The following is a 26,355-nucleotide window of genomic DNA, read 5'->3' as shown; positions in this document are numbered from 1 at the left end:
CATTTCTGCCTGAAGTGTACATTTCATCTGTGCCTGTGATGTGTTGTTTCCAGTGCCTACTTAGCAGTGAGACTTCCCTGGCTCGAGCCCCAGAGTCTCCTCAGGAAACATGAAGTCCTTGCTTGCCGCCGGATGCGAGGGTCGATATCCTACGACCGACTTGGTGACATTCTTAATCAGACGTTTGATGAGTTTGGGCTGCACCGGCAAAGTCACCAAGGTCGTTACCGACAACGGCAGTAACTTTGTAAAGGCCTTCAGGTATGCGTGTTGTAGCCTGTACTTTATACGTTCTTAGAAGCAGGGTTTGAGACAAGCACTTTGCATACGCAGAATGCTAGTAGATACACGGCAAAGCGCGAACGCCGATGAGGATGTGGTCACGTTGACACACCCGGTAGACGTCACTACGTTGTTGGACGAAATTAAGCATGGAGACATTCGTGCGCGTCTTCCCCCTCATCATCGCTGCTCTGCACACACCCTGAATTTAGTCGCCAGAGTGGATGCTGCAAAAGCGGAGTCCCACGAAATTTTTTCGAGGCCACTTGCCTGTGTACTCCGTACCAGTCGCGGCCTCTGGAATAAGCAGTGGCAGTCGGCTACAGCTGCCGAAACTATTCACCGACACTGTGGACTAGGGCTACAGAGACCGGTTACTACTAGATGGAACTCCCTTTTCGATGCCATATCGTGCTTGGTATAGCTGGACGCCGTTGGTAAAGACCTCGATGGGATGTGTAGGGCTTAGGGTGCTGCAGGTCCCTCCATTTCAACGCCTGCGGGATCTGCTCTTCATGAAGGAGTACTGCGAGGTAAGCAAGCGCTAAGCAAGGTGACCCTCGGTGTCCGTGCTGTGCAGTTGCACCCCATGTTTAATGCCTTTTTATGTTATTAGGTCATGAAGCCCGCAGCGTGCGCTTTAGACATCTTGCAGAGGGATGATGTGTACATTGGCCATCTGCTTCTCACAATTAGCGTGTTGAAGAAGCGCCTGCAGCACCTCAGCATCTCGAGACTCAGGTACTGCTCTCCTCTGGTTGTTGCTCTCTTGGAAGCTGTCGCCGCAAGGTGGGTCATTTTCTGATCTCTATAACAAGCCATTGGACTGCTGCATTCTAGTGTCCGTTTCATTCTTACTTCGTTTCTGCTACGTGTTCGCAGCAGACTGTGTGGAGAGTTTTGCTTTCAACCGTCTCGTCGTACCGCTTTTCAGGTTCGACCACTGATACGACGACAGAGATCTTCTCCTTGCGTCGATTGTAATTCCCCGCTTTAAGTATCTCTGGCTGGAGGACGAATCACGACGACAAGAAATTATTCAGCTCCTGACAGAGGAAGTAGCCCGCCCCTGCTACCATAACAACCACGCAGAAGACGACCGGCAGCTGCCTGGGAAGGACAGTGAAGACGACTATTTTAGTTTCGTCTTGCCCGTGGCCGAGGAAAGCGGGAGAAGCGTTGTGTCCAGATACCTTGCCTGCCCAAGCAACAGCCCATTGACCGCTCTCGCTGAACTTCGATGTTGTGAGGAAGGTGTTCTTGCGATATAACACGCCGCTTCCCTCGAGCGCGGCCGTGGAAAGGGTCTTTAGCATCACCGCGGACATTATGACACGTAAGCGCGCTAAAGTGACAGACGAGAACTTTGAGCGGCAACTAATGCTGAAGCTCAATGCCTGCAATACGTGCGAGTGATTAGGTGAATGTTTGGAAGACACGCAACGGCATAAGTTGCTTAGAGCATGTCATTGTGTAAATATGTGATGTGAGTCATAGACTAGTCAGTACGTATTAGGCACGCGTATATGACACATTTTTAATAAACCTATGTCATTCGTAGACAACGGTGTTGTGTACATATATATGTAAATGTGTATATAAATCTAATAAGCTGGTGTATGTGTTATGTATGTTGCTTTCAAATGTATTTGTGAATTTCACTTATCATGTACCTTGGTGTCTCATATTAGAATTTGCAACAAGAGCTGCATGGTTGCATTCACTGCAGTCTTGTTGGCTTTGCTATGGCCCACAATTTAAAAGTAACGGGAAAAGTAACGCGTTACATTTTTAACCGGTAACGTATTACATTTTTGATGAAGTAATTTGTAACGGTAAAGAATTACTTTTCGCGCAGTAGTAACAGTAATTGTAATCAATTACATTTTTCGAGTAACGTGTACAACCTGGGTGTCGCACATCTTAACGATAAGCAGTGTATTGATAATGATAGAGGGCATTGAGTAGCAGGGTTTGTGCACCTTTCATGTACCTTATTACGAGATCAAAATCATCAAATCCCTCCTTAAAGAAGCCTATAAATATAGGCTTCTTTTGTCGTAGCAGATATTCATATCGTTTTGTATACCGATACTATTTTGAAACGTCTTGAATCGCCCATCGTGATAGCAAGGTCTGAATTAACCATATAGACAGGTCAAGAATTAAAAAGTATATATATATTGTGTAGCAAATAACTTGAAGGTAGCTTGTTTCATTTCTAAAGTAGCTTAGGAACTTCACGTAAATTTTCATTGTTTTATTACGTCTAACTGCGTTTGAAATTTAGTTACGGGCCAGTTTCACGTCAGTTCAGGCAGGGAGGTCCCACCGACCTTCTGGGTTTTCAGTATTTTTTTATAGTTATAAGTTCATCTTGTATTATGATCAACAGCGGTAAAATGAATAATTTCTGCCGAGTAGCTTTCGTGCAAAAAAAATCGAGAAAATCTGGCCCTGAATTCGGGTGTTTCAGTTTTGCCGTGTTTGCACGGGTATATCTCCCGGGTGTTAAAAGATATTGTTGTGAAATTTTTTGATGCTTTATTATGCCTATAGGCAGCTGTCAGAGAGCAAATTTTGGCCCGCAGGTGCAACGCTGTGTGGTATAAAAAATGGCGAACATGCCCTTTCGCGCAGTTTTGTCCCAATTTCGAGGCGTGATATCTCTGGCTATAGTTGTCCCTGATTGCCATACTTGGTATCAGCTGACTCAGCTTTTAATGCTATTTCATCTGGTATGTCTATACTGCATACACTTCCTAGCGGCATGTGCTGAAATAGGCAAATGTTTAGGCATATTTCGAGAAAAAAAATAAAAACAAGGATTTAGCGCGTCTATTTCTGAAAAAGTTCCCACTGATTTCGTATATATTTTGCCAGGATATGGCCCGACGTTAGGCCTTTTATCTAACGCAAAAAATTCTTCTCCAAAGGCATGTACTGATGATTAGCGCGTTAAAACGTGGCCCTGCTCTGCGTACGAACGTGTCGGAGATACCTACAGCCAGAGCAAGAAGCATCGAAGTTTGAACAAAACTGCGCGAGAGAGCATGTTCGTCGCTTTTTATGCAACACAGTGTTGCACCTGTGCGAAAAAATTTGCGCTCGGAGTGCTGGCCTGTAGGTATACTAAAGCATAAAAAAAATCAGTGCGATATATTTAAAATTCAGGAGGTATACAAGTGCAAACACGGCAAAATTGCAACACTCGAATTCAGGGCTGGACTTCTCGATTTTTTGCACGGAAAGTATTCGATAGGAATGATTAATTTTACCAATATTGATCATCATGTACGATGAGCTTCTGAATATATATATATAAAAATAATGAAAATTCACGAGGTCCATGGCACCTCCCTGTCTGAGCTAACGTGGAACCGACCTACAAATATGTTCTGGTTAACCTTTTCAGTGACTTCGATCTTTCAACAGTCTAACTTCCCTGGCAACGAGTTCCAACTCCTATGTCTGTTCTATATAATATCTGTTAAATGAATACTTGTGAAGTAAATAGTACATATGCGGGACTGGTGATTGTATACTTTCAATGTAACACTCATTTTTTCATTGCTGGTGAAGTGATGCCATAAAGAACCGGTGTATCTTGTGACTATGATGCAATACAGAGTTTTCTACAATGACATATTGATTTTGTTTTCAAAAATCGCGCAAACTAACTCTTGTTGGGGGGTAGGTGGTACCCGTAAGTGTGCATCGGCTGCACCTCGGGAAATCGTTGGGGTACGATACAGGCTGCCGGTAAGGGAACATTAACATCCCCGTGTTGCAAACCGTATGCCGGACCATGGTCGGGAGCCGACCCGGTCGGGCCGGTCGGCGGCGGCGCACCGAGGTTGGGTCGTCGCTCTGTGCTGCCTGGGTGATTTCCCTTTATCCATTGTCTAACAACAGGACCCACGAAACGAACGAGTCCAGCTACTCTAGCAGCTGAACCACAACAGGTAAAGAGAGGGAAATCTCTTCCCGGCCGAGAATCTCTAGCAGTCACAACTCAATCAAGATCGACCCAAGTGGCACTCGGCGACGTGCAGTCTACGTGGCCCAGAAAATGTGTTCAAGCCGTCCATCCTCAGCCATTTGTTGTTGAAAGATGCCTCATTTGACGGAAAGATATGCATAAAGTACGTTGAACAGTTTTTAGTTTGGGTAAGGTAGAGCGCGGACACCACGCAGTCCCCCGACAGACTACAGGGTCCTTGAAAAGGGTTCTTCAGTCTGATGAAAGGTAAACGAAGAGACGAACACGCAACGGAGTGGACGAGACTTCCTTTGCTTGTCTTTCCTCAATGCTCAAGCATGTGTTATCAACCACGCACCATGCACCAGTTCACACCATCTTGCTTGCGTCCTACTGTGTACTATTTCCGTGCGCGACTTGACCACACTCTCAGCTCCTTTCAGCAACTTTCCGCAACGCAACTTCAATAATGTATTTATTTATTTATTCAATGTACCCTAAAGGAACCTTGGGGACTTAGATGCAGGCTACCCGGTGGAAAAACTTTATAATATAGTGTTAAGTCCCCTTCTCATTCGTATGATAGCTGACCTGGAGCGGGGTTCTATGCAGGAGCCGTTTGAAGAAGCTAAAACTTATCGCAGAAAGATTGGCAATATCTTTGACCTTCACAGAAGGTTCGATGACAGATGACTTCGATGGAACCCCCTGCCCTCTGTAGGGTGTCATGATACGTAGTCCCCAGAAGCATTCCAATACTTCCCCGTGAATCAAGAACGTTCCAGTGTCATTCCAATTGCCAAACCACCATCCCAGCTCAATCTCTGGCACTTTTTTTCCCTTTCTGTTCACTGAGTCCCCGATGAAATGATGATCCGTGTCCCTCCAGTAAGGCCAACGCCCGGTCTGCGATTGCAATTTCAATGTCCCCTACGCAACACACTACCAACCTTCCCGAACCGTACTCTGCGCCTCCCTCAACGAGCTAGACTCCCGCCCTCTAAAAAAATTGCTTGGTCCCTGGCCACGTCCAGCACACCAACGCTGTGCCCTCAAGGCTCTCTTCACCTTTCTGGACACTACAGGACTTGGATCCTTATTGTGAAGGGGCTCATTATTTCATTCCCTGCATCACCACCAACAACAGGGTACAGTATCGCCCCCGGCGATGAAACTCCCCAGTCATATGCCCGTAATGAAGTTGTTTTTTTTTCTCTCTAATATGTTCACACCAGTATTATGTCTATCCACGGCTCTGTTCACTCACGCTCACACACGCTTGCATCGTGATGACGCGTGCCTAATGTTAGCAACATGCCATGAGTCTTCATGATAAAGCTAGACATACACGAGTGGTTTATTCAGTCCGCGGAATTCCAGCATAGATGCTGTCTTCAATTCCGCATTCATCGGAGCCCCTCAGGATCTTGAAGTAGCCTGAAATAGAAAAAGCAATAAAAGTGCTTTCATCGGGGGGAGGGGGGGAGGGTGATGTAGGGGGAAGGTACGGTCAGCCTGCTCTGAAGTGGCGGCTCGGTGCACCCAGGGGAGGGAAAAGTTCTGAAAAAGTTCTCTCTTTTGTTCTGCAAGCGGCTACGATATCAACTCACCAAAAGGAATAGATGTTCTCATGGTGACAATTTCGTAGCTTTTATAAATAAAAAGTTAATTAACGATTTTTAGATAATTATTCATTTGACGGTTGAACAAGTGTCCCAGCTAAGTGTATACAGATTTTTTTAAAAATATATATGTAACACTTTTTCCAAGATGAAATCAATTGCAATATAGCATGTAATAATCCTTTTATGGAACCATCTAGCTATGGAATCTGTCGTTCGTTCTCCACTTCCTTGTCCTCTTCTCCAACCGTTCTTCGCACAGTCCTCTACATAGCATATGCTGAAGGGCACTCCCTAGGAGGGCATCAGCAAAGTCCAAAGGCAATGTCTTAATTAACTTTCATTAATTAACTTGTTAATTATAAAAGCTACAAAGTTGTCCCAATGGGAACATCTGTTCCTTTCGGTCACCTGATATCCGTGGCCGTTTCCAGAACAAAAATCCGTTCGATAGATCGTCCGCAAAAAATCGTGAAGGAACGCCATTTTTTTTCTTTATTTTGTTCATTGCGCTTCTTAGAAGACGCGTCTTTCCTTCATCCCCAATGTGAGTGGGAGAAAGAGCACACTATCGCCTCTCGCTTCCTGGAAAAAGATTAAAAGGAAAGAGAACATGCAACCCAAGATAAGGCCAGTTCCGATGGAGTCACCCGATACATTTGTTTTTGTTTTGTTTCCGCAAGTTAAAGCTCATCTTCGACGCATGAGGCGGCACTGTGCTCCTTCCCCCTCTCACGTTGGGGACGAAGGAAATACGCGTCTGCGAACATGCACAATGAACAAAATAAAGAAGAAATGGCGTTCCTACACTAATTTTTTGCGGGCGATCTATGGAACGGATTTTTGTTCTGAAAACGGCTACGATATCAGGTGACCGAAAGGAACAAATGTTCTCATTGGGACAACTTTGTAGCTTTTATAGTTAACAAGTTAATTAATGAAAGTTAACTAAGACATTGCCTTTGGACTTTGCTAATGCCTTCCTAGGGAGTGCCCTTCAGCATATGCTATATTGCAATTGATTTCATCTTGGAAAAAGTGTTATATGTATATTTTAAAAAATATGTATACACTTTGCTGGGACACCCTGTATGTCTAAGAATGTCCTCCGGCCCAGAGATGATAGAAATGAAAACAGCATGTCTATAGCCCTTATAGTTTTTTAATGAAAAAATCGGTATCGCCTAAAAAAAAGACACCCTGCATAAACAGGGTGTTCAAAATGAAACTTTCACGAGCGCTACGCAAACCCAGCGATGACAGGAAACCGGATGATAACTTTACGCTACTTGTGTAAGAAACAGGTGCTGCTAATTATGTTGCACCTGTTTCTTACTGAAGGAACAGAAAAAATAGCACCTGTTTTCTTTTGTTCGCTTATTTATAAAGTGCTAGTGAAAGCTTAATTTTGAGCACCCTGTATGGTTGATGGTGATGATGATTGATTGTATATGATTGACTGGTTGTAGATGATTGTTGTGATTGATTGTGATGATGTGGTATTGTATTGTATAGTATTGTAGTATAAAGCTGGAGTATTAGCACGCACTTGTGTATTTCAGAATTTCGACTTCCTGTCTTTCCTCTCTCTCTCTCTTTCTTTATGTTTGCTCTTGGGAGAGGTCCTTCGATGTACTTGTGCATATATTTAAAGTTTCAGTATTTCATTTCCACACCTACCCTTGTCTCCCCAGTCGGTGTTCCACGAGTTGGCCACCAGCCAGTAGGGCACACCCTTTTCCGTACCCCATCCCAGGATTTTAATTGCATGCACGCCAAGGAGTTCGCCACGGTGGTGTTGGTACACACCTGCGAAAAATGATTTTTAGAAGTGCTAAAAACTCTTCAATGTCGGCGGAAGAGCAAGCGACAGCATACCGAAACTGTAGCTCATGAAATCGGAATAGACGCTGAAAGTAGCTTCCACTGGTCCGTTTATGTAGAGCTCTGCCTTAATCTGGTCTTGGTCTGCTTCAACGTAGTAAGCTGTTTGCCCTGGGGGATGTACAAATGATCTGAAGACACCACCGGAGGAAAAATCACTCTCACATAGCTTCCCAGTCGGTTTGTGGAAATATGTCTTAGGCTATGCAGAATACCGGGATGAGCTATCGGGATAACCTTACAAGGACGTCTTCTGATTGGTTTCTCTTCGCTATGGTCTCAAGTAGTCCAGCTTTCTTCCGTACAGCATATTGTGCGCTTCCAACCGCGTGATAAGCGATTTCAGTATTTTGCATGGTGTATCTCACAGTAACAGAGTCTCACAGTGTCCCACATTTACTGATCAGTAGCAAACGTTTGATAGAACAAGTTCGCGACCGATGCGTACGTCAACTGGACGGTGAAGTTTCGCAAAATGAACCAGAGATGGCGCCTGCGGGAATCAATAGTTTTAAGAGGCTCGAAGGAATATAATAAGGTACATGTTAAAGCAGAACTTCACCACATAGCACGCTCTTAGCCAACCGTCATTCCGAATGATATCATTTTGTGACCTTGTTTGCTGAAAATGGCAGGCTGTGCCTATCTGGGGCATATTATGCTTGTCCCAGATAGATTCCTCCCCCTGTTTGAAACCAATCATGACACAGAATAATATCATTCGGTATGGTGGCTGGCTAGGAGCGTGCTATGTGGCGAATTTCTATTTTAACAGTGTAGATGGGACGTTTTGTGATTTATAATTTTCCTGCATACTCTTTCGTTTGGGCATTCAATGAAGTCCTCCTGAAGTTCAGCGCACTGCGCGAAGCTCTCTTTAGGGTTTGCGCTATCTCTAGGTAATGCTATAATCGCTAATGCTAATCACTAATGCTATCCCTTACACACGCAAAGGCCGTTGCGTACGGCGCACTAAAACTCCCTATTCTCTCATTGTCATGAGTCATGAACGATTGAAGTACGGTAGAGTCACAGTATGCTGTTAGGACGGATCGATGTATACCGGGTGTTTCAGTTAAATCCCCGGGGTAAATAATTTGCAGACAGGTGCACCAATCGAAGAAATTTCTTTTTACAAGTACCTGTTCGATGCTGTCTTCAACCTGCACTCCGTGTAAATGAGTTGGTGCCGCTCGTTATTTAAATAAAAATTCAAAGGAGTTTCGTGAAAAAACGTAACTTCTAAAGCAAGACGCCGTCGGCATTAAAATGGGTACTACCCCTATTGGGACCTTCAGTGGACGACACCTTTTAGAGAAAAATCGCCACCGAAGCGGGTGGTTTGTTGCAGGTTCTAATTGGTTTCGGTTTAGGTGTCAGAGGCGTCCACTGAAGGTCACATAAGGGTTAGTACCTGTTTTAATGCCGACGGAGTCCTGCCTTAGAAGTTACGTTTTTTTCACGAAACTCTTTTGAATTTTTATTTAAATAATGAGCGGCACCAACTCATTTACACTGTGCGCAGATTGTAGGCGGTACCGGACAAATACTTGTAAGAAATAAAGTTCTTCGACTTGTGCACCGGTTGGCGAATTATTTAGCCTGGGGATTGGACTGACGACACCCTGTGGAATTACCAGAACGCATCCGCCATTACGGCATATGTCTTCGCCAGTGCGCGGTCAAGTGCTTACGATGACCAACGGTAATGACAGAGGCTAGACAACTGCGCCTAGTGCGATTCGCGTCGCTTTCTCTCTTTTAGCCCATCAATTCCTCGTTTGTGCTGTGAAGCATACCATAATGTTTGTCATCTTTGTAGGTCTTCTGGTACCCATCGCGGCATTTCTTTTGGCAACTCGGAGCTTGGACGCCTTCCGTACAAGGTGGACGCTTGCCCCTGCCAAAGTGTTCGCAGGGAGGAATTGAGTGCCATAGAGACCGCCAGTCACGAGACCTATAGTTTTCCAGTACTCCCAGGCGGTAGCAGGGAACCCGCCTTTGCACCCGGGACGGAAGCTTAAACAAAGATAAAACTCGGGTGGGTTAGACATACCAAGTAGATACTAAAATCAATTAACCTTTTTTACAACAAATTATGCGTTTGACCCTGAGGCGCCGGAGAGGGTTATCTCCGTCCTCATTAGATGGCTCAGTATGGGGAAGAGAGAAGTGGAGACCAGTGGGGGAGACCGTACGAACGGCGCGAAATCGTCGGTCCCACTCCGGACCAGTTTTGGACCTTTGTGCTACCAACCTCGATTTGTGTTGACGCGCTCCGAGCGTGGTTTGCTGCAGAGCCGCTACGATACGACGCGTATGTGACAAACCGTGTATTCACACGAGCGACATTTGTCCGCGTACTCCACGAGAAGATGCGAAACACGTCACAGCTTTCTGTTGTTGCGCGAGCGCGAGCCTCCAACGTCATGTCTCCTCGTGTACTGGTAACCTTGGGGAATATGCTGCTGCGCCGCTACAAGATGTTCCTCCTTGGAAGTGGTGGCAGACGACAGAAAAAGATGGCGTCGCAAGACGGTGGGATCAACGACGCAGTTTGTTTTGATCTGCTCGCGGTGATCGAAGCTTATCCCTGTCTGTGGAAGCTGGATCATCCAGACTATAGGAACGTGGCACTGAAAAATGAAATCTGGCGAACCCTGGCTACCCAGCTACAGGCAAACCACGGCGGCAACATCACTGCAGATAAGTATATTGCTTGGTCATACGATTTTTGGTGGTCCTGAGGGCGTCAATTATCTGTTTTACCGTTTAATTTTGCTCGCTAGTATTACACCGAGGAAGTCGTAAATGGTTGACAATACGTGGTTGCGTTCTTTTACATATCCTAAAGAAAGTGTTCACCATCAAGAAGAAGCAATACCAAGATGAAAAACGGAGAAGACTTGTCATAGAAAGCGGCCAGCCTCCAAAGTATATTGGGAAGTGGAGATTCTTCTCTGCTCTTACGTTCCTCGACACAAGATGTCCTGCAGTGCAAGACAACTCAGTCTTGGGGATGGGACTCCATCGCGTAAGTCCTCTGAGTACAATGCTTCGTATCGTACGTTCTTCCTATACTTTCGTTTTATATGTCTGTGCTCACCTGCATTTGTGCCCACCTTAATTTTCACGTGATTCTTCAATGTTGATCTCCGATGGAGGGCGACGTAAGAAAGTAAATACGATAAGCACCTACGCTTTTTCCCGAAAATTCCAGGTCGAGTCCTGTACAACAAATGCCAGCGAAATTCTTCTATCAATTGCAAATGCATCGCCAGAGCACTCACCCAGCAGGGACAGCTATCACACAGAGATAGAACCAGATGTGCAGCAAACACCAACAGCGAGCACTGCAGCAGCGCCCACAATATCAGGCCGCCGTAGGCATTCGCAACAGAGGGCACAACATAACACTCCATCTGACAGGCTAGCTGCCCTTTCCAAAATAGCGGACGCACTTTCAAAGCCTGCTGATGAGTGTGAAGCTTTCGGCAAGCTTGTTGAGTGCAAAATGAGGCGACTTCCCTCTTCCTGCTACTCCGCATTCCAGCTTAAGGTGCTGGAGTCTGTCAGCCAGTTCGAACAGTTGATGTCCAGTGACGAATCATAAAGTGGCTGCTCACCTGAGGTATTCCTGTAGTAATGGTCTTCACATGCAAGGGCTTTTCCTGTGACAGCTAAATGTTGTTGTTGTTATTATTTATTGTGAAAGAAACATAGCAGAAGGCCCCCTTTCCAGCAACATCCATGTAACATACGACGCGTAATCGACATTAGTCATGGAACTTGCTGCACAAAATTCATTAAAGTATTATGAACATTATGTGAAGCACATAACTTAAGGTACAGGTTCTAAGCTGCGTTAATGAATTAACAGGACAAAACAAATGTTAACGTGATGCATTCCAGGTCAGCCATAGTGCAGAAAAGGTGTGTAAACATTGCATGATGAAGGAAAGTTACCAAAATTATTATGAGCCAGCCATACATGCCACTTGACGACATGACGACAAATCATTTGCTACATTATCTACTTTTTCAACCATGAGACTCGTGTTTGAAGGAACAGACTGCAATTTCTATTCTGCATGATAGTAAAAATATGTCATAGAATCTAGGCAACATCGAGTGCTTTGATATAAAGTGTAGGTCATTTGCAGATTAAGCTTATTTACTGCTGACAGTTCTTGCATCCTTTTTCCTTCTTTTCAGGGCCACCTACTGTCCTCACGATGCAATGTGCCATATTTTTCTTCGTCATTCTTCGGTACCTAAGTGTGTGAGTGCTTCAGCAAACATTGTTTTGTACAGACATCTAGTCCAAACTCTCCAGTAGCTTAAATTTGACTTAGTGGACACAGTGACCACCACGCATTCCCATTTTGTGTGGAATATTTTGCATCCTTTACCATCTTTCACATACACTAAATCTTCATAGTACATTGAGTCACGTCGCTCAGGACGCCCATACCAACCCCCTTGCCCCCCCCCAATCCTTCCTGCTGTTCCCAATCTGTCCATTTCTGTACACTGCTCATAGCCACAGGTGCTTTGCTGCGCTAGCATGTATATATCTATATATATATAGAAGTTCAAAAAAGACGTGGAAACAGATTTTAGGGAAGTTACAAACACTAGTTTATTACATAGGGAGACGTTAATAAGGGCAAGGGGTCGAAGTTTCGACAGTGCCACTGTCTTCGTCAGGACAAAAGATGCGTAGCGTTGTCCTGACAAAGACAGTGCCACTGTCGAAACGTCGAACCCCTTGCCCTTTTTAACGTCTCCCTATGTAATAAACTAGTGTTTGTAACTTCCCTAAAATCTGTTTCCACGTCTTTTTTTGAACTTCTGTAAAACTTCGTGGCCGTTTGATAATCCTTTTAGCTCACCCTCTCTCTCTCTGTATATATATATATATATATCCAAACACATTGGTTGTAAGTACGCATGTGGGGGGGGGGGGGAGATATGTTTCGTATGACCGATATTTGTTCCTGCAAGGTAAGTGCCTAGAATAGGCCCAGCGGTGTCAAGGGTATGGTAAGATAGGCAGCTAAATATACATGCATAAACATATGCTTTGTGTTTTCTTGCTACTGCATAAAACAGTCAACGCAGGTTGCACACATTCCTGTCCGAGCAATAAAGTACACAAGACATGAACCACCAATCTTGATGCCCAGGTATCATTCAAAAATACATTTGCGTTCACAACAAATATATTACACCGGTTCACATAACAAAATAAACGCAGAAATATAAGGACATTTCGACGCCTATACGGGCGTCCTTATATTTTCGCTTTTATTGTGTTATGTGAGCCGGTGTAATATATTTGTTGTGAATATGTCTCCTTGATTTTGGTCTGTTTTCAACATTTGTGTTGCTTGTGTTATTGTTCTTAGCAACCCTCTCTTGGGGCCACGTCAATAAAGCAGAGCAGTGCACAATTTCTTGGTGTCATTTATTTGCGTGCATTGATTATTCAACTGAGTAAAAATGTCACAACAAACATTGAATGTGCTACATTGGACATTGTATGCAGTAATCAGTGGTTTATCAAGTATCTCAAGCACGGGGATTGCTGCTAAAAATTTGATGGGGTGGGGACATTATTACAGTTGCATTACAAGAACTTAATGCAGAGTTTGAGGTAACTCGTTACAAGTAACTTGTTACCGTAACTAAGTTCTTTTTTTTTTAAGTAAATCAGTAACTGCGAGTTAGATTTCACTTCCATGACTTCCAGGGTAAGGCTTCATTATGTTCTCACTGAGAGGGAAAGCGTTGTCACCAAGAAACACTGGTGGTACTAGCAATAAGCTGTTTGGTAGCTGTATTGATTTTGGTAGCCCTAGCTTACCAGTTGTCAACAGAGTTTGTAGAGGTGTACGAGACCAGATACCACCATCACTTGAAGAGCCTGGGGCACTTGCATCGACATACATGAACTTGTACCTGGCATCTACGACTGCAAACAGTACAATGCTGTGTGTCTTCTTATAATTGAAAAACACTGAACCAGACTTCTTTGGCTTAACAATCTTTACATGTTTACCGTCCATTGCTCCTATACAGTTGGGAAACTGCCAATTCATGCTGAAGTCCTGATATTTCTGCTTCCATGCTGCTTCCGTGTTTGGCAGTTCTATAAGACCAGAGAGGTGTTTGCAGATTGCAGTACATGTACACCATATCATGTTGTTAGTAGTGCTGTGACCCATTCTTGCCTGAAAGCTCAGTGACTTTTGGCTGTCTCCTGTCGGGAGAAATGGAGCACCTCGTGTTCATTGTAAGTACTGTTGCAATGTGATATGTTGTGATATTGGTGGGCATCCTTCTACGCTGAATAAATAAACTTTGTTTTGTACTTTTGCGTGAAGCTGTAGCTGCATGCACTTCCAAATATTCTTTATTTTTTAATGGGGCTGTATACCGTCGTTACAATAAGAGAGTATAGGGAACAGTGCTGTATGCTATAAAACAAGCACTGCCATGAATGGATGGCTCATCTGATGTGTAATCTGCATCACCCCCCTCCCAATTAAAGAGTTCCGCTTTAGTACTTGGATGCGGACCCCTTTTCGTTTGCCGTGACATTCGCAGTAAGCGCATTTTTTGATAATGTGAATTGACCACACAAAACATTGTCTTATTGTTTGCCACTTTCGTTGGCGAATGGTACGCTAGTCAGAATAGACAAAGCAGATATAGTACCTGTAGCGAGATATCTTAGTGTTACACTAAGTTTGTCGTACGGTGAAATTGCGCTTCGCATGACTGTGTCCTGCTTCTGGAGATCTGGCCGTACAATACGTAACAGCTCTTCAAACGAAGCGGTGTCCATACGTAACACGCAGCGATATGCATTTGGATCGGTCAGCTCTAGCTCGGGGATAAGTTGTTGTTGTATCCCCCTGTGTTTGGGGTACAACCAGTCCCTTGTCCACGTTTTCTTTTTCTTTGAGCTATCGTTTTCATCTAGATCATCAATAAGTAGCGCAAGACATAGCAGTTTCCTTTTCGTACTGTTCATTATTTCGCCAACAGTGGTTGTGTCATTCACAGCGCTTGAAGCGTTTGGAGTGTCGTCTGCTCGCTTGTCGTCTGCTCACGTATCGTCCGCTAGGTGGCAATATCGCCACTCTCAAAATTCTACCGCCGTGTGAATGCTCAACCAACGCCTCCTATATTTAAAGATGCCTGTCACGTCGCACGCTTCACAATGGGACTGTGGAGGACGCTTTGTTTCTCCTTTCTTACGTGGCGTGGCGCCACGTTCTGACACTACTTCTAGACAGCCATATCTCCTTTCGCGTGTATTCCTTGTGCTTTCTTGGACGGGAAAACGCGAAAACAACACATTTACAGTGTTCTAGAACACACTGGGTTCTGAAATTTATTTGTTACAAAATTCAAAACAAGAAAAACATGAAATTAGCTATGAGTGCATATATTTATGAAAGGAAACGTTTACCATGGCCAACACGCAGTACCAACATAAAAACTCAATGTTCTACAACTTTAACACTTTCCGCGATAGGGGTTTCCTTCCGAACATCTTTACAACAGAGTTCTTATCAGTTATGTCCATCGCATGGTTGTTGAGTAGTGGCTTGATAAACTTTTTGCACAGAAGTTCCAGGAATGTTTTTCTATGGTCTCGTCCTTCGTTTTCACAAACTAGGATTGGGATATCCATTAGTGTACGAACAGCATGTTCTACACTCGTTCTGAGTGGATTGGCAATGTTCTTTCTGTGGCATAGCACAATATCAAGAAACCTTTTCAGGCCGATCAGCACCGAAACCAGTTCTTTGGTTGGATACATGAGGCCCCCCCGATCCTGATGAGCAATGAGCCCGTCTACAGGTGCATAACCCTTCGGTTTTTGGACAAGTGCAATGCAGTTCTGGCAGCTTAGTTTTTCTGTTACCACTCGAGCCAAGTATCCTCCAACCAAAGCAATGCTTGCGACTTCAGGGTTGGGCAACCACTGCTTTCGCGCTGTGCAGAATTGTTGAAGTTCTTGTTGCGCTTCCGGCGGGAAAAAATCCTCATTGGGGCGGCTGTCCTTATTGAAGTTCTTATTCGATATTGCTGCGGCACTGCAGAATGACGACGACGAGTTTACATTGCTTTGCATTGACGAAGACACAACACCTGTTTTTAACATTTTTTCGAGTCCACAAAGCACGCTTTTTACGTCCAGTGCATCATTACAGCCTGCCGCTCTTCTGAGAAGCCCAAACAACGCCTCGATCGGGTCGCTGGAAAACTTTCGTGTTAACACGAAGATGAACTTCTTTTCGTTTAGCAGGAAACGGATGCACTGGACATTCGAGATTGTTGTCATTACCAGGGCGTGGTACGTCTCTTTGCTGATGAAGTTCTCGGGGCGACTTTCATTTTTGATTCTTGCGACATAGTCGAGAAACGTGGTTTCCAGCCACTCCAGTCGCGGATCCTCAACGTCACTGAAGTGGCGGCTATCAGGGTCGTTTTTGTGGATGTGTTGCTGCGTGTTGCTAACATCCATAGCTGAAAACCACTTGTACATCATGGTCATAAACTCCACAGTTGGGCCAACCAACGCAAATCGCGTGTCGCATGTGTGGCCAGCTTGGTCTTGCATGTACTGCAAGGCGGCAGTGACAGGTGGAGAAAAAAGTTGCACAGCATGTCTGACACTCATTTTCTCAATGTTTGATGGATATAGGTGTTTTCGTGTGAGAAATCTTATGGGCTTTACAGTAGAACCTTGTTGCATTTTGTAGAGCTCCTTCAAAGAAGTCGATGAGATTTCTCTGTCGCCACCCATGTCCTTTGCGAGAAACTGTGACCGTACGTTCTTGATCACATGACATTGGTCAAAAGAAAGAAAAAGACGCCGGCAAGGGTCCACTGGATGAGCGGCTGACGTTGCTACTTTTCCTTTGCAAAGTGCTTCCATAGCAGCAACATTTGTTTTGTGGTTATCTGTCACCAGCCTGATGACCTCAAACCCCAGCTCTTCCGTCTTTTTTATTACGTGTATTATTGTCTCAGCAAGCTGTACTCCTGTGCAGCCCTTTGTAAAAAAATATCCCACAGGAATTTTGAAGCGATTAGCCAAGCCACAGAGGAGGAAGCAAAGCAACGAATTTGCCAAGTTGTCGTTGTTGCCAGTTGACACCAGGTGCTTTAAATCGGTGCTCATGTCGACGTCGCCAATGAAAGCATCACGCTGTTTTTGGTATTGCAACTTTTGTTTTATCCGCATTTCATCGACGACCATACTGCAAGCCCTTGATTGAGGCGCAGTTAGACCTTGAAGCTCAGTTTCTAGCCTACAGCGCACGAGAGACGTGAAACCGACTTCACCAGTGGACGTCCCTATATACTTTTGCAAGGTGTTCCTGCAAGGGAGGCGCAGAAGGCGTTCAGCGCGAATATACTCATACGCCTTAGTTGACAGATTCCTGAGGATAACGCAATGCCTCAGCGTGATTTCCGACCACGCTGGTTTTTTTCTCTTGTAGTTAGTCACCTGATCGTGTATAAATGGAGCTTTTGCGTTGTTCTGCTCAGCATCGGCGACAACATGCAGGAAACTACTACAGTCATCTTTGAGCTGGCGAAACTCCTTGTCTTGTTGGTCAATTGTTTCTTTCATTCTTTTGACCTGCAACCGCAGAGCCTTCTCTTTTGCTCTCCACTTCCTGCGGTTCACAAATTCAGTAGCAGACGACCTGGTGCCACCCGTCTGCGTAGCATATGCTCGCTTCGCTAATGCTGGCACTCTGGCTGGCGCTTCATCGAAGATAGCGTTGTTGTCGTCACCCGCTACAGTATCTAGCGTGATTGGTTCTTCGTCTGCAGTTTGACCCAAGAGTAGACCGACACAAGTGGCTGCGGCGCTTAGCTGTGAATGCGCCTCGGCAGCTGAAGGGTCAGTACACTCCATAGTGCCACGGACGGATTGCGTGTCGCCTGTGTCTGAAATTTTCTTTCGCCTTTTGTTTGGAGCATCGTCTTTTTCGCAACGCAGCTGCGGACGCTTGCGACTGCTTGGATCCCGACGTACATTAGTAGGCGCGGGCTTCATGTATGAGGGGTATCCCTCGAACACGCTGGGAACTGCTCCCTTTTTGAGTTGACGTGTTTTGGTGTTGTCCTTGAAGTCTGAAGTGGCAAAGTGCTTGCTGCAGACAACGGAATAGTTTGATGTAGCATTAGGCTCCCAGTCTCTGCGTGAGATCGCCTTTATCCACTGCTGGCGCAACTCTAGGTCGGCAGGAATTTCGTGAAACGAAACACCAGGCTCTTCCTTTCTAGCACTTGACGTGCATATCGGCACGCAGCAGTAACGCATGTTGACCAATGTCTATCGAACCAGGCATATACGAAGGATTCTTCGTGAACAAAACACATTGCGTTGGGCTAGCATCAGAGTTTCACTTTTCGCGCCACTGCCGTGTGCTCCGTAACATACAGGATATCTCCAAATTAATGGAAGAATATTGAAGACGACAAAAGAGCAGAAATTCCACCACGTCTTATCTTTCACACGACGCTAAAAGAGACGATAAGCCACAAATGAAAGTAGCGTCGAACAACACCGTTACGGGTTTCTTTTCTGTCGTCTGCTATTGAGTTTCCTACGACTGTACCGCAGAACAGTGCCCAAGTAAGGTAAAACACAAGGAAATGCAATGTTGAAGGTCAAATATTGTTTACTTTTTTGTATAGCAACTTATTTTCACTTCTACCAGTGGAAAACTGTGGAAAATGTTGCGAGTACGGCCGCTGCGACGACGCGCTGTCATGTGTCGGAAAGCAGCGCCACGAGCGGAGAACTCTGTCAAATGGAGGAGAGCAACAGGAAAGGGCTGGGCATGGCAAAGAGCAGCCGACGTGACAGGCATCTTTAAATATAGGAGGCATTGGCTCAACACAAGACACGGGGAACTTCTGCGCCGTAAGAAGTTTTTTTGCTTTTGCTTCCACTAGAATATTCCACTGACATGTCGCTCGTGTGAATACACGGAAAGGTCCATTAAAAACCCATTGCAGCAGGCGACTCGTCGTCGTCGTCTCTGTGTATCTTCCCTTGTTTTCGCCATCACCTGCTGCACTGGTATTTTTAATTGAAGATAGTTTGCAGTTACTTTCATCACCTTTAATGACTTATAGATGAAGGAGTTCATGATAGCGTTAACTGTGGTGTTCCTTCCTGCTATACCTTGGTTTCTAGTAATGACGCTCGTTTAAGTATCTTAGAATTGTTACGGGTGTGGTTGACGGTAAAATAGCGGTCGAAGCAGGCGGGAGACCAAACCTCGCTCCCGTCGTTCCGCTCTCCAAGGACAAATTTATAGATATTTTGTTTAATTTCTGCGTGTAGTTCATTACTTCTCATATCACTGCTTTAGTTTTTGCTGACTTGACGGTTTTAAATCCTGGCACCCAGAGACGTACCCATGACTTCAGCAACGGGCAGCATGACGGGTGTCGCAACAGTACCCTGAAAATTCTAAACTACATTCGTACACGCGCTACACACTTGGAAGATCTTACCCGTACTGCAGCACAGCTGTGGTCTGCTTGCATGTCTCTGACATCCCCATCCCAGAAGTAATCCTAACGGACTCGTACGTCAGATTGACATATATCTGAGGGATATCCATCGGTTGTACAAATTCGTTAGGACATTAGTCGTACATGCAGAGGACATACGGTGTTGCTGGGGGTACGGGCAGAGCTTAAGACTGGTTCGCCTTCAACGCATCGAGATTCAACATTGCACAGTTCAGAAATCTGAAGAGGGAAACCAAGCGACAACATGGATACGGCCACCAGGTTGGATTTTAGGTGCGCCACCTACAGGTCAGAAAAAGGGCGAGCAAATCTCTGGCGACCTACCCATAGCCGCACAGAGCGCAGCAGCCCAACAGATCTTCTGCTGAAATGTTCACTTGGATCTTCCCTTGGCTGTGAATGCAGACACGGTCCGACATGACTTCCACTGCACCGAACGCCTTTGAGCGAGAAAGAAACTCTCATCAGACACCATTCCGTAACCATGGATTCATACGGGCGACATTCCACCAGAAGAAGAAGATGCGCCATAACTTTCTACTGTCACGTGAGCGCGAGTGCTCAACGTCGTGTCTTCATGTACACTGCTAACCGTTGGGAATACCCTGGTACATAGCCACAGGATATTCCGTAGCAGACGACAGGAAAACACGCTGACGGTGGCGTCTGCTAAATGTGCATTACTCCACTCCCAATATTCCGCACCGTGTGTATGCTCAACGCCGCGTGAATGCACGGGCCGGAAGTTCGGCTCTCTAAGCAGCGTTTTTGCCTTTTCTTCCACTAGAATATTCCATGAGGATGTCTCTCGAGTGAATATACGGTAAATGATATAGAACAACTCGTGAAAAAGAAGAAACAATTCCGTAGTTTCTCTTTGTTTATCAAGAAAAGAAAAAAAAAATGCGTGTGACGTACCCAGCCAGATGCACATGAACCTTCGTCCCTGATGACTCCGATGGAATGACAGTGACTCCATTTCTGGCGGGCGTCGAAGCTATCGGCAGTGGATGCAGCTGTAGCTTCCACAGTTTCGCCACGATAACCACCGCCCCTCTTGACCACGTGATCATCCGTAACGAATCACGACAAAATAGCCGGAAAACGGCGCCAAAAAGCGCGCGCTGGCTGATCGAACTGCGCATGCGCGCTGCGTGCCCTCTCCATACCCTCTCACTCGAATTCTCTCCCCCACCCCCACCCTGTTCCGAGCGCCTCGCCAGGCCGGCCAGACCGTCTGCTAATATTATCGGGAAGCAGAAAACGAAAATCCAGAAGACGAAGGAATTCACATGTACAAATTTATTGACACGGTAAACATATAAACAAGAAGCAACATTTGAATGCAAGTAAATCTACACGATTATTACAAAATAAATAAAGAATAAATAGTGCCGAGCAACAGAAAGCGTGACTATCATATTATACAATCCTTAAGGGAACCTATTCGGTTTGGAGAACTCTTTCTTGTTTTTCTTTCTTGTTTTTAATGTATATAGTAAACAGCTGATGCTCTTAACCGTCTTTGTTATTTTCGGTTTGGAGAAATTAGATATTACTATACACATATATAGCACGTGATGAGTCGCAGAAGCCATCCACTTCATCCCAGCACAATTGTAGAATCTTCAGGTGACAGGGGCCACATGTTCGCGGATCACAGGGCCATGAACACCTGTCGGTGTCCGAATGAAAAAAATAAAATAAAAATAAAATGAACCTCTTAATGATATGGTAAACCCGAGCACAGGCAACGTTAATATTCTGTATACGCTATGTAAGACATGCAATCGTTACGCGCCTAATGTCGACTAATGACAAAATTCGAAGAGCCCTGCGTACGCGATACACGCTGTTTTCCTTTACATGCACACCAGTGTATTAAGCGTCAGAGATATTCAAATAGCGGAACAAAACGCAACAAGTAACGCCACGCAGAATCATCAACGATATCATGACTGTTAACCGGCAGAAAGTGATGTAATACGGGACAAGGCGTACCTCCATGTACACAGTTAGGCGACAGTATTAAACGTCTGATCACTGACGTGCATCATACGTTTGTCTGCTTACCTTTCATTCAGGCGTTCGTCCATGGCTCGAACATCTTCGAAATCCACGAAACGAATCACCGTCATCCTACATAGACGCCAGCTACACAACGGTCAGACGGGTCGGCGCCTCGGAGAAACGAATGCGGACGAATCCACCGGTTAAATAAGCCTCAGCCAATCATGATCGAGAAAGGTCACGTGGGGGACCGGAGCCAATGAAAAGTAAATAGCCGGAATTTGGCGGGAAATGCCAGCGGCGACACTATTTTCGCGGCGGCGAAACCCGCTTACTGTGCCTCCTCTGCTATCGGGAAGAGCATCCGGGTCGACGTCGTGCTCGATAGCCGGCAGACTGTGCATGAGCGACATCGGGTGGACGCCCATAAGACCTCGGAGATATTCCAGACTGATGGACTTGTCGAAGTTGCGACCAGCCTATACGATACAAAGTGAAACAAACGAGTAGGCACAACAGAACATATGCTACGTATTCTTTCTCAACTATTGTTGATATGCCAAAAATCCAAATCATGATCATCATCATTCTTTCTCAACATCGACAGTGAGTTCATATTGTTATAAGCGATCTGAAAACGAACGTCGGACAGAAGTAACAGGGCCCTTAAAGCTTCACTACGGATGTAAAAAAAAAAAGAAGAACAAAAGCTATTTCGTGTTCTGAATCAACCTCGATCGAAGAATCAGTACTCGAAACAAAAAGACAAAACGAGACGAGCGTGATGTGTCACGTGTCCTCATTGACGGCTGCCCTGCCTCACTGCGTCGTTAGCTGGTCAGCGACGTGTATGAGTCTGATTGTAAGTCTCGTGCGATGCCGGCCTTGCTGACTTACCCTCCAAGTCGTGTTGAGGTTGTTGATGAAATCGATCATCTCATCCGATGTCGGATGGAGGCCATCGGGAACGACGGCACGTGACCAGGCGACGGCCGCCAAAGCGCTTAGAGTCACCGCAAACTTCAACATCACCGGTAACCTGGAACAAACACGGTTTGGTAGAATCAAATCAGTTTCCTAGACGTTTGAAACCCAGCTTAACCCTCGAGTACTTATAGTTCGAATATCGTGATTCGAAATTACGCGCAGCATATTATTGAACAAATCACCCAGCTTCTTTTGACAGATATTTATCTGGAAGTCGGTCACTCCGAAATTAGACGTCTAAGGTGGTCACTGCAGTAGTTAAATTTACGTAGCTTTCGCGTTAGGAAAGTCGACTTGAAGCTGAACTGAAAGTTTCAATCGCATATATACGACATTTCGCCCAAGGAATGTCTCCGTTTGTAAGGAATTTTTCAGGAAAAACGGAATGTACACGATGCTGGACGTTCGTTACGCGAACTGCCTGTTCCAACGGCCCCTGTATTAACGACCATTAACTCTTAGGCTAACACAGGCTCTCACAGGCTAACGACCATTGTGACTCTCATACGGAGAACCTGACCTACCCCGTTGACGAGTCCGACTGCAGAGTGCGAAACTACCAAGGTTTTTATACCATATCTGAAGTGTCCATACAGATGGATCATCCACTGTACCGAAAGCAGGCCCTATACGACATGCTTCCAAGAAAAAAATTTCAGACTTGCGGTGGCGGTTTATTGTTTCCTGAACCCAAGCAACACAATGTACTGAAAGTCGAGTGCAGTAGGGGCGGGCGGATAGGTGGAAGGTCTTTAAGAGACTCTTGAAACTAACATACATTGATAAGACATTGTGCTGTTTGGGAACCTATTGATCAGGAGACACTTTCCGATCGATAAGATTGGTGTTCGAGGAATGTCCCTATTGAAAAATACTTCAGAAAATCTTACAAAAGAAACCTCTCAGACTGCTGAAGGAATTCCTATGAGGTTATGAGACTAAATCTTACAAAATTTCTCTCAGAGTTTCTTACATGGATCCTGTAGGATTCCAGGGAGGATTTCTTACAGGCAGTGGCAATGCAGCTTTCTTACAGGGCTTCTTACAGGGTGGCCTCTGAGGCTTTCTCACAGGATTTCTTACAGGCCCCGAGACCCGCAAGAAAGCCTGTGAGAAAGTGTAATGGGCCACCCTGCAAGAAACATCCTTTAAAAGCAGACTTGTACACGTTACCGAAAAAATGTAACTGATTATCGTTACTCGTTACATGACAAAAAAAGTAACTAAATACGTTACCCGTTACTGAGGAACTAAAAGTAACTCGTTCCCGTTACTTGGAAGTAGCGAGTTACGTTCACGTTACTTTTCCGTTACAGTGACGGCTCGAAATCAGACTACATAAAAACACGCACATTTTATTTTCTGCATTGTATCAGGTTGCGTTGCATTTTAGTAGCAATTGTTTTTCAAAGTTGACATCCGTGAGCTTTGTGCGCTTTCTTGTGAACACATCTGCCGCTGTGCTGAACAGCCGTTCAACTGATGCGCTTGAGGGCACCGCGGTATTTACTCGCAGGAAGAGCCCCTGTACACGAGGAAAATCAGTTTTCATCTTCGAAATGTCGTAATCCTCAGGAATCCGCAGGTACTCCGTGAGCTCGTCGTCTTCCGTACATGCTGTGGATTCTGAGGCACTTACTGCGTCGCCGAACGCAAAAAAATCGTCAGCACGAGGTCTCGTGACTACGACGGGGGTGTGGCGGGGTTTCGCTGCAGAATTATTTGCGATCTCCCTTCTTAGCATATCCATGACAGCCGCGTGCTGAGTCACGTCCTTCAACCACGAGAGTTTAAAACGGGGAAGGACGGCTGCAGCGAGGAGGAGCTCTTTGTCCTCCATCAGATGGCCAAACCTGCGAGAATATACGGTCGGCGGTTAATACATTAATATCAGAAGTGTTGCGTATACCCTGCAGGGAGCCGTCACAATCCGTTTAACGCGGCACTGCCTTTCTTGACAGTTCATCATTTCCAAAATGGGCTGCATTGCAGCATTATATACTTAGGTACCTTTTCTGAATCCCATCAAGGACCGCAGTCACCAAAGGCCTGCAGAATTTGAGCCCCTTCATGCCCTCGTATTCTAGTCTTCTTATCAATACTGTTATGGTCGGAAGGAGATATCCGAGGAATATGTACTTGTCCCCCTGGAGAATATCCAGTGCAGCACACAGTGGGCTCATCACCTAATGGGATACGTACACGGCTTATTTCGGGGCGTGAGAAATTGCTATGCAACGAATAAAATACTTGTGAGAGAGTACTTACTGTGCAGTATTCTTCAATAAATTTGAAGTCATCGCCTCGTTGGAACACTGGGACGTTCAAGGCTCGGCACAGTCCATTGATGTCTTTACCCTCGTTGACTAATCGAAGAATACACTCGAGCGCTTCGTGATAAGAGTTCCACCGCGTCGCCACAGGTCGTGTTAAGTAGATACCACAGTAGCTTTTAACAATATCGGCTGCACGTACAGACTGTCCTTGCTTATTCCAAATTGCCGAACATTTCTTGAAGACACTTGTTGACGCTTTGGAGTACTCGGGATCCATATTAGCTCGTGCAGCATCTGTGGTTGCGATAAGGTTTAAAGTGTGCGCGGCACAACGGTGGTGCGGTGGTAGGCACACCATGGAATCTTCCCCGTCTAAAAGCGAGGACAGGTCTCTGTGGTATGTGTCGGGCTCATCTGCAGCTTCTTCAGCATTGCCTCCATAACATCTGAAAAAAAACAAAAAAAAAAACGAAATGGGTGTCCATAGTGGTGATGTCAATGAACGAGCGTATGGGATAAGAAACTTACTGGAATGCTTTGATAAAGTTGGACCCGTTGTCAGTGATGACCTTAGTCACCTTGCCTTGGATGCCATACTCCTCAAAAATGTTGCTCATCTCTAGTGCGAGTTTGTCATAAGTGACGCTGCCGACCATTCGACGGCATGCCAAGGTCGCAATCTTTCTGTCCAGACTGTCTGGTTCAAGCCAAAGAGCGGTAACTCCAAGAAAGTGCCTAGAATAGATAGAGTACGTATTAGAAAATCATCCAAACGAAACACAAGTGCACTACGAAACAATATGCTGTAGGCGAGTCTATACCTGTGGTGGGAGGACCAGCAATCTGCAGTAACAGTTACGTAGTTCAGGTGCTGGAAGGTGTCTTGTAGACGACACTTCATCTCCAGAAACTTCTCGTCAATTTTTTTAACGAGCATTCTTCTCGTCAAAACCTTCTGCGTAGGCGCGAGATATTGTAACATTTTTACAAAAGATGGTTCCTGGACTACAGAGAACGTATGCGCTCCATTCACTACAAAGTCCACAACAAGGTCGTTCATCTTGTCTTGACATATCTTCCGCTGGCCCATACCAGGTTCGTCGATGCGCAGCTGTTTGAGTGGAGATTCGTCCTTAGGTTCGGCACTTGCATTTCTCTTTTTATTTACTGCTGCGTCAAATACACTCATCTTCGATGCGTGCATGCTCTGTAAAATATGAAACTTCGTGAGTAACCGAGCTCCCGTATTGTTGTGTGGAGAGAGCACAAATGCTTCTTAGCGGGTTTATTTATAGCCGCGTCCCGTTACAGTAAGGCGAAAACTACAGTCACTATATATAGTGACTGTAGCGAAAACTATTCACGAATGCCGGGAATATGCAACACCTTACCACTGAGCTACCGGGCTACACGTGCAATTAATACAACCCCAGGTGGTGAAAATTAATCGCATTCCTACCGTGCACCGAGCAACATGACACCTCGAAGGCGGACATACAGCTCTGATATAGCCAGCGGCACCACCAGTGTATATAAGATTGGATCAAGTGCATATACACGTATGGTCGTTTGTAATACTTCTACCAAACTTAACATGATTGAACTTCAATTTCGTCTTCGGCTCGTTGACTTTGAAATGTATAGCCTTCATGTCTTAGACGAGGTCTAGAGCGATGGCGTTTTTGATAGCTCGGAAATCGTAAATAGCTCGTAAGTGAGCAAGTGA

General features: G+C 45.3%; 2 protein-coding genes across 2 annotated transcripts; both read right to left on the bottom strand.

The window, feature by feature from the left end:
* Positions 1–23,688: 23,688 nt before the first annotated feature.
* On the bottom strand, positions 23,689–24,949 carry LOC135395976 (uncharacterized). The gene is made up of 3 exons (XM_064627055.1): positions 24,622–24,949; positions 24,364–24,539; positions 23,689–24,206 (listed from the first exon to the last, which is right to left on the bottom strand). Exons 1-3 carry the CDS (start codon positions 24,904–24,906, stop codon positions 23,726–23,728), a joined length of 942 nt encoding a protein of 313 aa, XP_064483125.1. The 5' UTR covers positions 24,907–24,949; the 3' UTR covers positions 23,689–23,725.
* On the bottom strand, positions 24,908–25,818 carry LOC135395809 (uncharacterized). The gene is made up of 4 exons (XM_064626898.1): positions 25,451–25,818; positions 25,158–25,364; positions 24,983–25,075; positions 24,908–24,923 (listed from the first exon to the last, which is right to left on the bottom strand). The coding sequence occupies exons 1-4, from the start codon at positions 25,816–25,818 to the stop codon at positions 24,908–24,910; spliced, it is 684 nt and encodes a 227-aa protein (XP_064482968.1).
* Between the last annotated feature and the right edge of the window lie 537 nt (positions 25,819–26,355).

This window comes from Ornithodoros turicata, chromosome 5 (genome assembly GCF_037126465.1).
Source record: "Ornithodoros turicata isolate Travis chromosome 5, ASM3712646v1, whole genome shotgun sequence".
NCBI classification, from domain to species: domain Eukaryota; kingdom Metazoa; phylum Arthropoda; class Arachnida; order Ixodida; family Argasidae; genus Ornithodoros; species Ornithodoros turicata.
This window is presented reverse-complemented; position numbering and strand designations above follow the sequence as displayed.